At 38.5% G+C, this 15,085-nt stretch overlaps 1 protein-coding gene across 3 annotated transcripts in view; it reads left to right on the plus strand.

Moving 5' to 3' along the window:
• The window catches only part of SMIM3 (small integral membrane protein 3), a 49,556-nt gene extending 35,257 nt beyond the window's left edge, over window positions 1-14,299 (plus strand). For 2 of the 3 annotated variants that reach the window (XM_074212638.1, XM_074212639.1), the window contains exon 3: window positions 9,250-14,298. In XM_074212638.1, coding sequence (XP_074068739.1) covers window positions 9,261-9,443 — 183 coding nt within the window. In that variant the 5' untranslated portion in view covers window positions 9,250-9,260 and the 3' untranslated portion in view covers window positions 9,444-14,298. Of the gene's footprint in view, window positions 1-6,360; window positions 6,487-9,249 lie in introns of all 3 variants that reach the window. The other variant, XM_074212640.1, reaches the window with a different exon arrangement.
• Window positions 14,300-15,085: the final 786 nt, after the last annotated feature.

A 15,085-nucleotide genomic window follows, 5' to 3' on the forward strand; every position in this document is an offset into this window, starting at 1 on the left:
CTCCAGGGTCAGTACTCTATCCACTGCACCACCTAGCTGCCCCCTAATAATTGTTAAAATGTAACTGTAATAAAAATGTAGTCCAACTAGGTGGCACAATGGATTGGGTTAGGAAGACAACTTCCTGAGTTCAAATCTGGCCTCAGACACTTACTGGCTATTCACATGAACCTGGACAAGTCACTTTAACCCTGCTTGCCTCAGTTTCCTCATCTGTAAAATGAGCTGGAGAAAGAAGTGACACTCCTACATCTCTGCCAAGAAAACCCCAAATTGGGTCACAAAGTCAGACACACTGACAACAACATATTCTTGGTACTAAATACTGAGCATAAAAAAATGAAACAAATCAGCTTTTTTTTTTTTTGCAAGGCAATGGGGTTAAGTGGCTTGCCCAAGGCCACACAGCTAGGTAATTATTGTGTCTGAGGTCAGATTTGAACTCAGGTACTCCTTACTCCAGGGCGGGTGCTATATCCACTAAGCCACCTAGCCACCGTGAAATCATCAGGACCTGGAATAGGAAATAGGAATATGGAACTTACCCACAATTTTCAAGTCATGCTGGGAAGAAGAATATTCCTTATTAAACAGCAACAGGAATAAACCAGTGATTTTAGGGGTGCTTTTGTTTGAAGGCATCCTGAAGAGTTTCATAATAAAGCCCCAAATCTCCTTGACTGCTTGTGATTCTAACTAAACCTGTTCTCTCCCCCCACCTTCTTCCTGCTTCCTCTAACACACCTTCACCTGCCTCTACACTCTCTCCACTTTGGAACTGAGACCAATGTCCTATGTTCAGGAGGCTATAGAAATAGGTAAGAATGGTGTAGTGAAGAACATGGCACTTGAGGTCATAGAACTGTAATTTTATGGGGCTACTAATAGAAATGTGGGTTTGCAGTTGGAAGGAATCTTAAAGATCATGAGCCATTTTACAGATGAAATGATAGGCAGAAAAGACACAAGGAAGTGAAGGGACTTTTTTCCCAAGACATCTAAGTAGTGAGAAAATTAGAACCCAGGTGCTCTTCTTCCCATCTCACTGCCTATTCACTGGGCTGTGGTCAATGAAGACTCAGTTAAGAGGCAACACAGGAGAAGGGAAAGAATTCTGGCCTGGTTGCTGCAAGAGCTCACTATGTTGGCTATGTTGACACCTGGCCTCAGTTCTCTCATCTGTCAAAAGCAGATAGCTTTTATTTTAATGAGCTTTTAGTAATAATTTTGTTTTTATGTCACGTACATTTCTCAAGTATCCCCGTTCTTCCCCTCTCCCAAAGAACCATCTCTTATAACAAAGATTAAGAAAAGAATAGAAAAAAATGAGGATAATACTTATATTACCTGCTTTGGAGCTATTGTGAGGAAATTGCTGCTTATAAAATGCAGCTGTTAGTTATGTGAAAATGTTTTGTAACAGGTAAGTATTACAAAAATGCTAAATAATGCTTTGCTAGGATACATGTGCCTCAAAAAGTTGAATTTCAAAACAGAGGACCAGGGTTTAAATTCTGGTCTTCCTTCTTACTAAGTGACTACATATGTCACCTTATCTCTTTGGGTCTCAGTTTCTTTAATTGTAAAATGATGGAGTTGACCTAGATAGTGACTAAGATACCTTCTAGCTCTTAAAAAAAGGATTTCAGGATTGCTTTTCACTACAGGACTTGTCTTCATCAGTCAAGCTCCCAAAATCTGAGTCACTGGGAAGGAATAATAATGGATAATGCTGGGTGAGAGAGTGAGAGTTTTCTATTTTTTTTTTCTTAACCCTTATTTTGGGCTTCTTGTTGCTTTCTGAGATTCTGTAGTCAGTTGGGTCAAATGGTTTATGCTGTTTGGGTAGCTCTCCCTGCTTTTTGATCTACTCAAGATGTCCTGGTGTTTTTCCATCTCCCCTGCCTCAAGGGAATGGATGGAAAGTCTAAGCAGAACAAGGCTGTAACCAGTTATGGTTATCCAAGGAGAGAGAGGGACAGTAATGGGGGGAAAGGGTGACCCCCCAAGGAGCTAGGATCATTTGTGATGTGCCTGTGAATTGACTTGAGGTTTAGACAAATGTGTCCTGGCTGCTTTCTTGCACCCCCCCCACCTTCTTCCTTTGGAGCATCTGGCCTCAGGTTGCAAAGGACTCTGCAGTAAATGCCTGCTGCTGAAGCAGAGGGAATGAAGAAAGCAGTCATGATACTTGCAGAGTCCATTACCATGTGTAAACAAACAAGAGAGCCTAGCACAGGAAAAACCTTCACCTCTTTTACTGGTCTCTGTGGAAACAAAGGAAACCTTAAAATCCTGGCTAAACCTAATCCAAAAGGATAAGACCAGTAACCTAGAGATGCACTTGATTCTACCATCTCATCCTTCTCTTGCTCCAAATAGACTGGAACAGAACAACTGGGAAAAAACTCCCAAACTAAAAGATCACTGGGCAGGCAGTAGTGAGCTTGCCATTCCTGGAGGATTTCAGGTACAAGTCTAATAATCAGATGTTGAGGATGTTTCAGAGGAGATTCCTATTGATATATGGATTGGAATAGATGACCCCTGAGTGCTCTACCACTGTTTATATGGAATTATGACCCTTTCATTTTACCATTGAAAAACTGGAAGTTTGAAGAAGTAGAATAATTTGCCTGTAATTAGTGGCAGTCAAGATTTAAACCATAACTTTAGAATTGGGAAAAAAGCACAACAACCTATAGATCTTTTATTTTACAGATGAAGAAACTGAGGTGTTTAACTGAGGTTAAATGACTTGTTCAAAGTACAGAGGTGAATTTGAAACCAGATCCTTTGATTCCAAATTCAGTGTTCTTTCTAATACAACATGCTGCTTTACAGATGTCCTGACTTACAGAGAAGTCTTTTTTTCCTCCTCACAAAGCACTGCCTTGTAGTCCTTAAAAAATGTGCTTTTTTGGGTTGTAGGAATGGGGAGTCTTCATTCTCTTCAATTTGACTGGAGTCCAGGGCAAGACATTTTGTGAATGGTAGTCAATGTTTAAAAATTGAGTCTCTATCTCTTACCTCTAGAGACTGGAAACTTTAAGTAGTCACAGTAACATCCACAACTTGGCTCATCACAGAATAGATGAACATGTGCCATCAGGAATGGCTTTTTCCACAAAAGAATATTAAAATGTATCTGTCCTTGTACTCCCCTACCCCCTTCTGTGTTATGTCTTAGGGGGCTATCTTAACTACTTATACATACTTCTCTACCTAATACTGAGCAGGGTTACAAATCCACTTTGATAATGTCTTGGGATCTACGTGCTACATGGTACCCGGTAAGGCCACATCCATCAGTCAAAATAAATTCTCTCTCAATACAGGGAATCAATCATTCTAGCTCAGTTAGGCTGAGTGATTGATCTGAAATCCTTGTCCTTTCTAATAAATTCACAAAATTGTTCAGCTCCTATTTAGAGAGAAGAGAAGGTGAAAGAAAAGTGATAGGGAAAATTATTGGAAGATTTGTAAAAATAAGCCCTCTCTTCTGGGAACTGCTTCATTAATCACATTTCACAAGATGCTTGGGGAGTCATGAATCTTCCAACTTCCCCAGCCTTAGTGACTCACAGCCAGAGACTACTAATTCTCTGCACATTCTGGTGAAAGGCTGAAGCCACACTGCTTTCTGTGTAATTTCCCAGGCCATATGAAAGATTAGCAGAGCAGAGTTGCCCACACAAACCTTGCTCTTTTTTGATGAGAGATTTATTCATTGTCAGCTTGATGGATCACTGATCTGGGTATTCTCCCTGTCCCACTTCGAATATGATACTCAACAGGAGATCTCATTTCTTTATTGCCTTTTTCCTCAATGAATACTTTTTGAAACTAGCCCTGGGCACAGGTGTGGTAATCACACTGGCAATAAGTCCTAACAGTCAAGGCAGTTCAGATCAGATAGCAGCATGTGCCTGGATGGAAAGAACTCTGAGGCATATTCATTAAATACGTCACTGCAGCAATATTTTCACTTAGGGCAAGTAAGCAGGGAAGAAGTGCTGACCTGGGGTTCAGTCATTGTGGGGATGAAGTGCAACCTGGGGCAGACTGAGGTTTCTAAACATCTGAGAATGTGGTTGCCGATGAGAAACACCTTGCTTCTGTTGGGGCTATATCTGGGTAAAGAGGAAGTATTTCAAGGAAGTTAATATCTTATAAATTTTCTGCCCTAGGGCAAAGCTCAGACTACTTTGCTTTAGTTATGAGTCTATCATATTCACCTGAGTCACCAAGGCCCGAGTAGTAGAGTTCTGATATTAATGCCTGATATGGTAATTTAGGAGAATAGTGAACATGAAGAGAGATTTGAATTTGAATCTTGCCTCATAGACTTTTTACATGCATGACCTCAGGCAAGATATTTTTCATACCTGAGTCTCAGTTTCTTCATAAGTAAAATGAGAGGGTTAAAGTAGATGATGAATAAACACTATCTTCTAGCTTAAAATTCTATGATTCTATGACACTGACTGATGACCTATTTGTAGAGATCAATTAGCTATTTATTATTGGGAGAATAGGGTGAAGGAGAACAAAGTGAAAATGGCACAAGAGAAGGTTTGGGGCAGTATGATGGTTTTGTTCTTCTGTTTCTTGTGGGAGAGGGCATATGTGCTGGGGGGGAAAAAGGGCAGGAGGGCCCTGAAAATAAATTGTGCTTAGAATGTGCCAGAAAGATAGGCTGATCTTGTGGAAAAAAGCAAGATATAGAAAGTCACTGGACCTTAGGCAAGTCTCTTTACTTTTCTGGTCCTCAGTTTTTTTCCATCTTTAAAATAAGGAATTTAGACTTAATGATCTTCTAAATCTTTATGACTATAGAATGATAGAATCATAAAATTGGAAGGGACCTCAACAATCATTCATTGTAAAGCATATTTGAATAAGAAACCTCTTGTGATAATGTAATCTTTAAAGATCTCCTGAGAGATTATTTACCTATTTATTACATTAGACAATCCATTTCTACTTTTCAATAACTCTCTTTTTTAGGAAATTTTTTATTTTAAAAATTTTTTATATTTATTTTTCAATTGTATTCAAAGATAGTTTTTCAACATTCAGTTTTGTAAAATTTTCTTCCTTCCACTCTTCCCTCCTTAGGATAGCAAGTAATATGATATAGGTTATACATGTACAATCATATTACACATATTAGTCACACTGTGATAGGAGAATAAAGGGGGGAAACTACAAGAAGGAAAAAGCAAAAAGCAAAATTTAAAAGATAAAAACAGCATGCTTTGATCTGCATTTAGATTCCATAGTTCTTTCTCTGGACATAGATGACATTTTCCATAAGGGATCTTTTAGAATTGTGTTTGGTTGTTGTATTTCTGAGAGTAACTGAGTCTATCATGGGTGACCACAATATTGTTGTTAAGGTAGATAATGTCCTGGTTCTCCTCATTTTACTCAGCATCTGTTCATATAAGTCTTTCCAGGTTTTTCTGAAATCTGCTTGCTCATCATCATAATATTCCATTATATTCATATACCACAGTTGGTTCAGTCATTCCCCAATTGATGGGCATCTCCTTTCCAAATCTTTGCTACTACAAAAGAGCTGTTATGTAATTTTTGTACTTGTGGGTCTTATTTTTTTTTGTGTGTGTGATCTCTCTGGGATCTAGACCTAGTAGTGGTATTTCTGGATAAAAGGATATGCACAGTTTTATTGCCCTTTGGGCATAGTTCCAAATTGCTCTCCAGAATGGTTGGATCAATTCATAGTTCCATCAATTTTGCTTTAATGTCCCAGTTTTCCCACATCCCCTCCAACACTGACCATTTCCCTTTTCTGGCATATTAGCCAGTCTGATAGGTGTGAGGTGGTACTTCAGATTGTTTTAATTTGCATTTCTCTAATTAATAGTGGCTTAGAGCATTTTTTTCATATGTCTACAGAAAGTTTTTCTTTTTATCAAGCTTAAATTTTCCTCTCTGCAATTTCTACCCTTCATTTCTAGCTCTCTCCTCTGAGGCCAAGTCAAAGAGTCTAATCCCTTTTTCACATGACAGTTCCTTGGATACTTGAAGGCAGCTATTATGTCCTCCCTGGGACCTCTCTTCTCCAGGGTGAACATCCTCAGTTGCTTCCATTGATCTTGTGATATGTTCTTTTTATCCTCTTGGTTAATCTCCTCTAGATACTCTCAAGGTTATCAATTCCCTCATTAAAATGTGATATCCAGAACTGTATAACAGTATTCCAGATACAGACTACCCTAATCAGAATTTAGTGGGACTATCATCTCCCTAGATACATTTTGTCTCTTAACACAGGCTAATATTTATTACATTTGTATTTTTAAGCTATTAATTACATTGATTTATATTTAGCTTGCAGTCCTCTGAAACCCAACGTCCAACTGTTTGTGAACCTTTTTGTGGCTGTCTTTAGAAGCTCTGCCTTATGATTTTCCTCCAGCTTCAGAATTTACTCCAGGAGAATGATCCTCTAAATGGGTGAGGACTAGAAATGTTAAAAGGAAGTAGATTGCTTCAGCTCTATTGCATCATTAAGGACTCTTGGGTCTTTCTCAAGAAGAGACTAGCCTGTATGGTTAAATCTTCAAATTTCCTTTATTGGACAGGCTGACTTTTGGGGATTTCTCTCTCTCTCTCTCTCTCTCTCTCTCTCTCTCTCTCATATCTTGGGGACTTGGGTTTGAGGTCCCCAGCTACTTCTTTATTCTTGAATGAGGAAAAACCCAGGTGTGAGGTGCTTTAGGCTTATTCTGTGTAAGTGAAATATGATGAATGTACCCCTGTTGTTGCCTCCTTATTTACTTTTGTTTCTCTTTATCTGCCTGCCTTTCTTTATAAAAAGGCATCCCTAATATACCTGTCATCATTGCATTGACTGTTAATTCACTTGATTGCATGCTAGCATTCATGCTTTCTACTTTGTTTTTTAAATAGTCAGGTTTAGCTGTTTATGTAAAATATTTAATAGAGGAAAACATGAGTTTTTTAAAGAGTAGAATGAATATAATAAATCACATTTCCACAGCACATTTCTCACAAAAATTCTGAGAGCTAGCAATTATTTTCTTTCTATGTTTCAGATTAAATTAAGGTTCGTGGAGATATTGAATGATTTGTCTAGTATCATACTGCTAGTCAGTTGTAGAACTGGGACTTGAACCCAGGTTTTCTAAGACAGTCATCTCACATGATACACCACAGCGCCTCTTCTTGGGAAGATACCTTGTGAACTATGCCATGGCAGTAAGGACAGCCAAACTCCAGAGTTTCTAGGTAAAAGAAAATAACCTTCTGCCAAACTGAAATTAGGTACCAAAGAGTCAGTCAGGATCACACAAGATTAAACAGAAATTACTATAAAAGAAAGCAAAGCAGGGTGGCTAGGTGGCACAGTGGATAAAGCACTGGCCCTGGAGTCAGGAGTACCTGGGTTCAAATCCGGTCTCAAACACTTAATAATTACCTAGCTGTGTGGCCTTGGGCAAGCCACTTAACCCCATTTGCCTTGCAAAAACCTCAAAAAAAAAAAAGCAAAGCAATGCTACAAAGCAAAAGAAACGACTTTACTACTGAGAATAATATCTCATCATATATATACTGACTATAACCCTACAGAAAGTAAATATTCTTCAAAAAAAATTTACTTTTAAACATTCCTGTTGAGAAAAGTAGAAATTAATAGAAAATTTTAAATGTAAGACTGATGAGAAAACCTTTCAAAAGGCTAAATGATGATAAAGAGCTTACATACTAATGGGGAAAAGAAATTATTGCTTCTTTGGAATTTTACTGTTTTACAGGATCAAAAAGGGAACAAAGAAAGACAAACTCAGGATCTGGGTGTGTTTTTGTTCTTTTTTTTCCTTGCCTTCCTTTCTCCTCACTGTGACTCCCAACATATTTCTGTAGTTTAGGCCTTAGGAGGAAAAATGGCTGTATTTCAAACCAGTCAAAAAGTGGGAGGGATAGAGCAAACCTATTCTCTTATGTATAGTACCCAGTTAGTGTGCCCAAGGTAGGGCTCCTGAAGACCTTAGTTCAGGTTTTCCTCTGTTTATTCCCCAAATTCATCTGCTCAATTTAGGATCTCAGAATGTTAGCACTGAAAATTCATCTAATTCACCTCATTTTGCAAAGGAGAAAATTGAGATCCAAAGAAGGAATTGTTAGTGTAGTATGGTATAAAGAATATTGAACCACTCCCTTCTACTTGTTTAGTCTTGGACAAATTTCTTTATCTTCTTGGTTCTTAGTTTACTTTCTGAAAAATGAAGGGGTTGAAGTAGACAGCTCCAAAATTCCTTCTATCTCCTAATCTTATTATCCTATGATTTTTCTGAAGATGAAAAGTGTTTTTTGGCAAAACTGGGGCTAGAACCCAGGTATCCTGACTATCAGCCTAGGGCTCCTTCCACTATGCTATTTCTTAGAAGCGATGGGACTAAGGCAGCTTTTTCTGGAATCTGGCTCATAACTATTGATGATGTACTCCAAATAACTGTGAAATTCCCTATCATCAACTTAAAAAGAGATTAGATATAATCACATTGTGTCAACAGGAAGACCTAGGTCCTTAGATATGAGATTATCCAGTGTGGATGGGTCATTCCAGGGTAGGGATTCAGGCCCCACAAAAGCATCTAGGCAGGAATGAGCATGGTAACTGTGAGGGAGACTAGGCTTGACAGAGAAACAGGCTTATCATGTAAGGGAGGAGCAGGAGACAAATCTGGAACCAAGAGCCTTGAAAACCAGGCAAAGAAATTTGACCTGAGGTAGTAGTAGTAGATGAGGATGTTTAGATGGGGTTAAGGAGCCAGCAGGAGGAATCCTGGTTCTGGACTCAGAGGAGGAGGGTTCAAATCCTGTTGTGCTTAACTGTTAGTCACAACCTCTCTAGGGTTTAGTTTCCTCATCTGTAAAATGAAGAATTTGGAATAGATGGCATCTGAAGTCTCTCTCAGTGTTAGATTAATGATCTTATTAGGGAGGAATAATAATAATAATAATAATAATAATCTAGCATTTATGTGGTATTTTAATAGCTACAAAATGCTTCACTTGCTCATTTTATCTTCACAGCAGCCCAGTGAGGTAGGTGTATTATTATCTCCATTTTAGTGATAAGAAGGAGGGTGGGTGGTATGATAGAAGTAGTGTTTGAGGAAGTTTAATGTGGTAACATTGTACAGACAGAAGTGGAGACACTCACTGCTCAGTAACCCTTTCCTATCTGCACAGGGTAAAGCAACATGGATGCCATCAACCAAGCCTCCCCAGAGACAGTGCTGCCTAAGCACATCCTGGACATCTGGGTCATCGTCCTTATTATCCTGGCCACCATCGTGATCATGACTTCCTTGGTGCTGTGCCCAGCTACAGCCGTCATCATTTATCGAATTCGGACTCATCCCATACTCAACCAGGCTTTTTGAAACCTCAGGATGCTGGGGGTTGGTGGGGTGCTTGCCTGGGCATGGCTCAGAAAACTCCTCTCTTTAGCACAACAATGATGAGAGCCTTTCCATTAGGGAAAATGGTTTGAAGTTACCAAATGGGATTAGATCTTGTCCGTGAAAATGTCTCCCTAGGCAACTGTCAACAGTGTTGGAGGAAGGAAGCTTTTCTGGTAGGACTGGCTCCCCGTCAAGCAGATTGGGTCCAGTTTCAGGATGAACAAGATACAAGGTGGAGGAGTCTCCTGGGTCTGAAACTTCTGGAAATCAGAGATGCTCCAAGAGATATCATCAGGGTCAGGGATGACTAAGGAGTTTCCCTCTTCCTACTTCCTACTATTTCCCATTAAAAGTACAAGTTCCTCCAATCACCAATAGAGCCCTCCTACTCTGGGATATCCCCTGCCAAGTTATCAATCCTGTTAAATTCCTGGTAGGATCTTGTTCTTACCTAATTTCTAGTTAGCTAAAATGCTAGCTCATTTTAGTTTAAAGTCCCTTTCATTTTTTGGACATTTACATTTTAATAAAATAATATATTCAAGCCTTTGTTGCCCAGTTGATCAGTAAGCTCATTGTTGGTCAGTAAGCATTTATGAGGCACCTACTATGGGTCAGGCATTGTGCTATGCCTGTGCTAAGCCTAAAGAGACAAAGAAAGGCAACCCCAAAAAGAAAAAAAGGAGTCCCTGCTTTCAGGGAGCTCATAAATCTCAGAAATTGTGACAGTACCTTGGGAGACAGTTGGGGAGGGGCCTGATCCTCTCCAACAGACAGGAGCATACCTCTTGTATTATTATGATATGGTGTTTTTAGCTGGAAGAGGGTAAAGAGTTTTTGACTAGGGCAGGGTAGGCTGAATGTAGCATTTCCTAATTATTGCCTCTGCTATCATAAAAAATCTGAAAACCAGAACTGCTTGGGTAGCTAAGCTGCTGGCTTCATAGAAGAGAGCTAAGGCTGGGCTTAGCAGGATATGCACTATTGCCTTATTCCATATCACGATTATATATGTGTCCTTCAGGGAATCAGATATGTTATTTCATTGTCTCTGACATTGCCACTAGTGACCTGTGTGATTTTAGTTAGGCAGGAAATTGAGATCTCAGAGAGGTTAAGTGATTTGTCCAATATCACACAGCTAGTTATTCATATTAGATTGGAAATAGAGTTAAGGTCAAATGAGTTTTAGTGGAGTGGTCCTTCCACTATACTATGTCCCATTTTAGGATCAGGGCAAAAGGGGAACATTTTTGACCTACATTTTGTGATACTTCAAGGTTAACAAAAGTCTTTTCCTATAACAGACCTTTGAAGGGTAGTGCAAATATCATTATTCCCATTATAAAGTTGGGAAATCTGAGCTAATAAAGCGTCAGAATTGGGACTCTACAGAGATCTTCCCACTCCAGGTTCCATACTCTTTTTTTTTTCCTATAGATTTCTATCCTGCTTAATTCCTAAAACTGTTATTAGAATACTCCAGAATGAGAGGGAATATAGCACAGCTTCTGACATAAATTGCCTGTATGATCCTAAGGAAATCATTTAACCTGTTGGACTCCAGAAAGCTCTCTAACACTAAAAATTGCAGAGCATTTGCTGATCTGCATAGGTAAAAGAGTAAAAGGGTAAAAGAGTAAAAGGGTAAAAGGGAATTTCCCACAATAATTAAATCACAGGTTCTGTTAAAAACAAAAAGGAATTCTACAATGACTCTATGATTCTCTCTATTCAGATATTCCCTCTAAAGATACAGCTGTCATCCATGTATGGCTGTTCATCCTGGTATTACTCTTTTCCATGTCCTCTCATGTGAGACTAAGAGAGGTGAAAACTCTTTGAAAATTGATATATGAGCCCTTGTGTTAATGTAATAGGAAGTCTTATGTATTCCCCTTTACTTGTGTATATATACTTGTGATTGATTCACTGATTGCCCAAGGTTCCAATTTACTCTCTCTTTCCTGCAAACTCCAGAATTTTTCCAACCCCCTCCTTTTGTTCCCCACTCATCACAAGGAACCTGCCTCATGGCATCTTTCCCCTCAGATCTAATCTTTCCTCAAGTGAATGGGCAATTCACTCTTTGAAATAAGAAATTTTGTTTTCAAGAGAAAGCTATCCTACCATGGTGAATCTAATGTGTGGGGGTATGTCAGGCTGTGGCAGGGATAGTAGGGGAAATATTTCTGGACAGATGGTGCCTATATTACCAAGTATGGGAAATTCCTTGAACTCAGAAAGTTGTTTGGGAAGATTGTACAAAGATCTAGTAGGAAAAGAATGCTTTTATTGGTATGTGTTCTTGTTTTCCTGATGAATTCTTAATTGCCATTAAACATAACAGGATGAACCTCCATTTGGATCAATGTATACCATGGAAACAATGTAAAGACTGACAAATTGCCTTCTGTGGGTGGGGGGAGGGAAGTAAGATTAGGGGAAAAATTGTAAAAGTCAAAATAAATAAAATCTTTAATAATGTAAAAAAATAACAGGATGAGAATATCTGAGGTCTTTTTTTCTTTTTTAATCTATAAATACTTTTGGAGCACCACTTCTGTCTTTAGCCCTGAGCTCAGTACTAGAAATCCAAATACGAATGAGATGCTTTTAGATGCTTACAATGGTTTTTTCAAAAGTTCAGAATTTGACTCAATCTAACTGCTCTGCTTTGGAGAGTTTAGAGTTATGACTGCAAAGGAAGGTATTGGGAACAGTGGGCTAAATAGTCTAGAAAGGCTACTCAGGGATTGCCCAGAGGGCAAACTTCCCATTAAGTCTTTTGTTCTGAGGTGATCTTATCCCAGTGAACTAGCCTTTCCTGTGATTCCTTATACCTGATGCAAGTATGTATTTGCTTTTGAAGCTTGGATATCTTCCTTAGAGTCATATACTTTGACCATGGCTCCTACTCTTTTTTTTTTTAGTGGGTTGAACAATATGTTTATTATTTTTTGAAATATGTTTTTATTTCATTAAATATTTCCCAATTACATTTAAAACATTTTAAGGCATTAAAAAATGTGAGTTCCAGATTTCCCCCCTCTTTCTCTCCTTCTCCACCCCTTAAGAAGGCGAACAATATGAAAATGATTGATGTAAAGTAATATGCAAAACTTATTAGCTATGTTCCTAAGGAAAACACCCCTCCACAAAACCAAGAAAAGTTTAAGAAGTGGAAAGAAGATGCGTCACTCTATACTTAAGAGTTCATTAGTTCTCTCTCTGGAGGTGTATAGCATTTTTCATCATGTATGCCTTTGGAAAGTCTTGATCAAAGTAGCTAAGTCTTTTATAGTTGATCACTGTTACAATTTTGCTGTTACTGTGTTCAAATTCTTTGATTCTGCTCATTTCACTTTGCATCAGTTCATATAAGATGCCCATGGTTTTTCTGAAACAATTTTATCATTTCTTATAGCACAACCATATACAGTCTACTTGTTCAGCCATTCCCCAGTTGGTGGGCATCCTCTCAATTACTAATTCTGTGCCACCACAAAAAAGAGCTGCTGTAAATATTTTGGACGGAGAGATTCTTCCCCATCCCCTTTTCTTTGATCTCTTTGGGATACAGAGCCAATAGTAGTAGTAGTGGTAGTAGTAGTAGTAGTAGTAGTAGTAGTAGTAGTAATAGTAGTAGTAGTATTGATGGATCAAAGGGTATGCACAGTTTTATAGCCCTTTGGGTATAATTTCAAACTGTTTTCCAGATTACTTACTCTTTCAGATTTGAATCAGCTACTTTTATGTCTTGGAAATGAGTCCATTATCAGCAAAATTTCCATAACATTTTTTTTATAGTTGCCTGTGCCCTTTCAAATTTTAGCTGCGTTGGTTTTGTTTGTTCAAAAACTTTTTAATTTTAAGTAATCAAAATTGTGGCTGGAGTTCCAAGAAGATATAGAATGTTCAGTGACCTACCCTGATCAAACTGCCTTAGCAGAAGACTAAACTAGGCTGAGGGTAAATGACTGCTTTTTAATTGGTCAGTGAATTAGGGAAATGTCTACTCCAAGCATGTGAAGACATTCCCCAGTGGAATGGGCTGATAAGAATAATTTGTTCCTATAGCCATGAGGGTGGCTGAATGAAATACTTAGAGCTTAACCAGATATCAACGATGCCAAAGTCATTGACTGCATCCCAGGCCATTGATAGTTATCTTGACTTTTGTCCTGCCACAAATTATCCTGGAAGAGAAAGGGAGACTTGATGACTCTGTGCAATTCTGCCTCACTTAAATCCAAAGCATGTGCAAATCAAAACATCATCCCCTGATATCACTGGTATTCTTAGAAAATGAAGGATGAAAAAAAAGCAAAAAATAAAAATAAAGCAGATAATATAACACTTTAATATTAAATCAATATGTTGCCTGCAGGGACCCTTAAGTATGATATTTGAATTTCATACCACTGCCTTACAGTGTATTTATAAAACTAGTCTTTTTATGCTAGTCTTGCCTTTCTATAAGCTAACCTTGATTGGCCCTGCCCAATCCCAGAGAAATATCTCAGGTCCCTGAAGACCATTTTTGGCCCTGTTTCATATTAATCTAGTAAACCAACTCTTTTCCCCTCATAGTACATTCTGGGAAGTGTCTTCCTTGTCTTTGACAAAACATAAATTCAGTTCAACATTGACTAATTGGCTACCTTAGATCAGGCCCTGATCTAGGTCCTGGGAATGCAAAGATGAAAAAATAACCTAGTCTTTGTTCTAAAGTAGTTTATTAATATTGGGGATATGACACATGCACAAATATATAGGATTTATGAGAGAATGTGTAAATGTGGGTAAGGAGAGATTACTTTTAGGTGAGGGGAAATGGGATTGGGAGGGAAATTAAGAAAGGTTTCCTGAAGTAGTACCTGAAGTGAACCCTAACGGAAAAGAAGACTTTGAAGAAGACAATTCATGTGCACGAATAAGAATGATATAAGATAGATTATGACAGGAGGGAAGGAAAACTGGGGGAAATGCCTTCAAAGAGGGGAGGAAGAGAGAGAAGGGTGGGGGAGGGAGGGAGACATGAAGACACACTGAAACAGAGAGGGAGACAGTGAGAGACTAAGACAGGTGGGAAGACTGTAGGTGTTGGTAGTCTTAAGGAACAATAGTATTAACTGACATTTTTATAGTTGGGAGTTTGCAAAATATCTCATGGAACCTCATTACAATCTTTTGATATAGGTATTACAGATCTGATTTCTCCAATTTTCCAAATGTGGAAACAGAGGTTTCTCTAGAGGTTAAGTGGCTTGCTTATGATCACACAACTAGTCAGGAGAGAAGACTTCAAGCATGTAGACTACTGTGGTTTCAAAGAAATTTAATGCCTCCTACAGTATATCTGATATAGGTCAGTCCTGATGCACCAGTGTAAAAACTGATCCTTATCTCTGCAAATAAACTGGTTTCCCTTTAAGGATCTTAACTGGTCTTTCTGTTTTAGCTTGCAATATCATGCACCAGGCAGCAGGCAGTTAAATTTTCATAGACTCCGAGGCCCCACTGGCCTTTCAGGCTGTAGTTAAGTTCACTTGCTTTTCTTATTTATATGATGAAGATCTGCTGGGGGATAACATTTGCAGGGTGTTTAGATTTGCAGA

Source organism: Macrotis lagotis, chromosome 1 (genome assembly GCF_037893015.1).
Source record: "Macrotis lagotis isolate mMagLag1 chromosome 1, bilby.v1.9.chrom.fasta, whole genome shotgun sequence".
NCBI classification, from domain to species: Eukaryota; Metazoa; Chordata; class Mammalia; order Peramelemorphia; family Peramelidae; genus Macrotis; species Macrotis lagotis.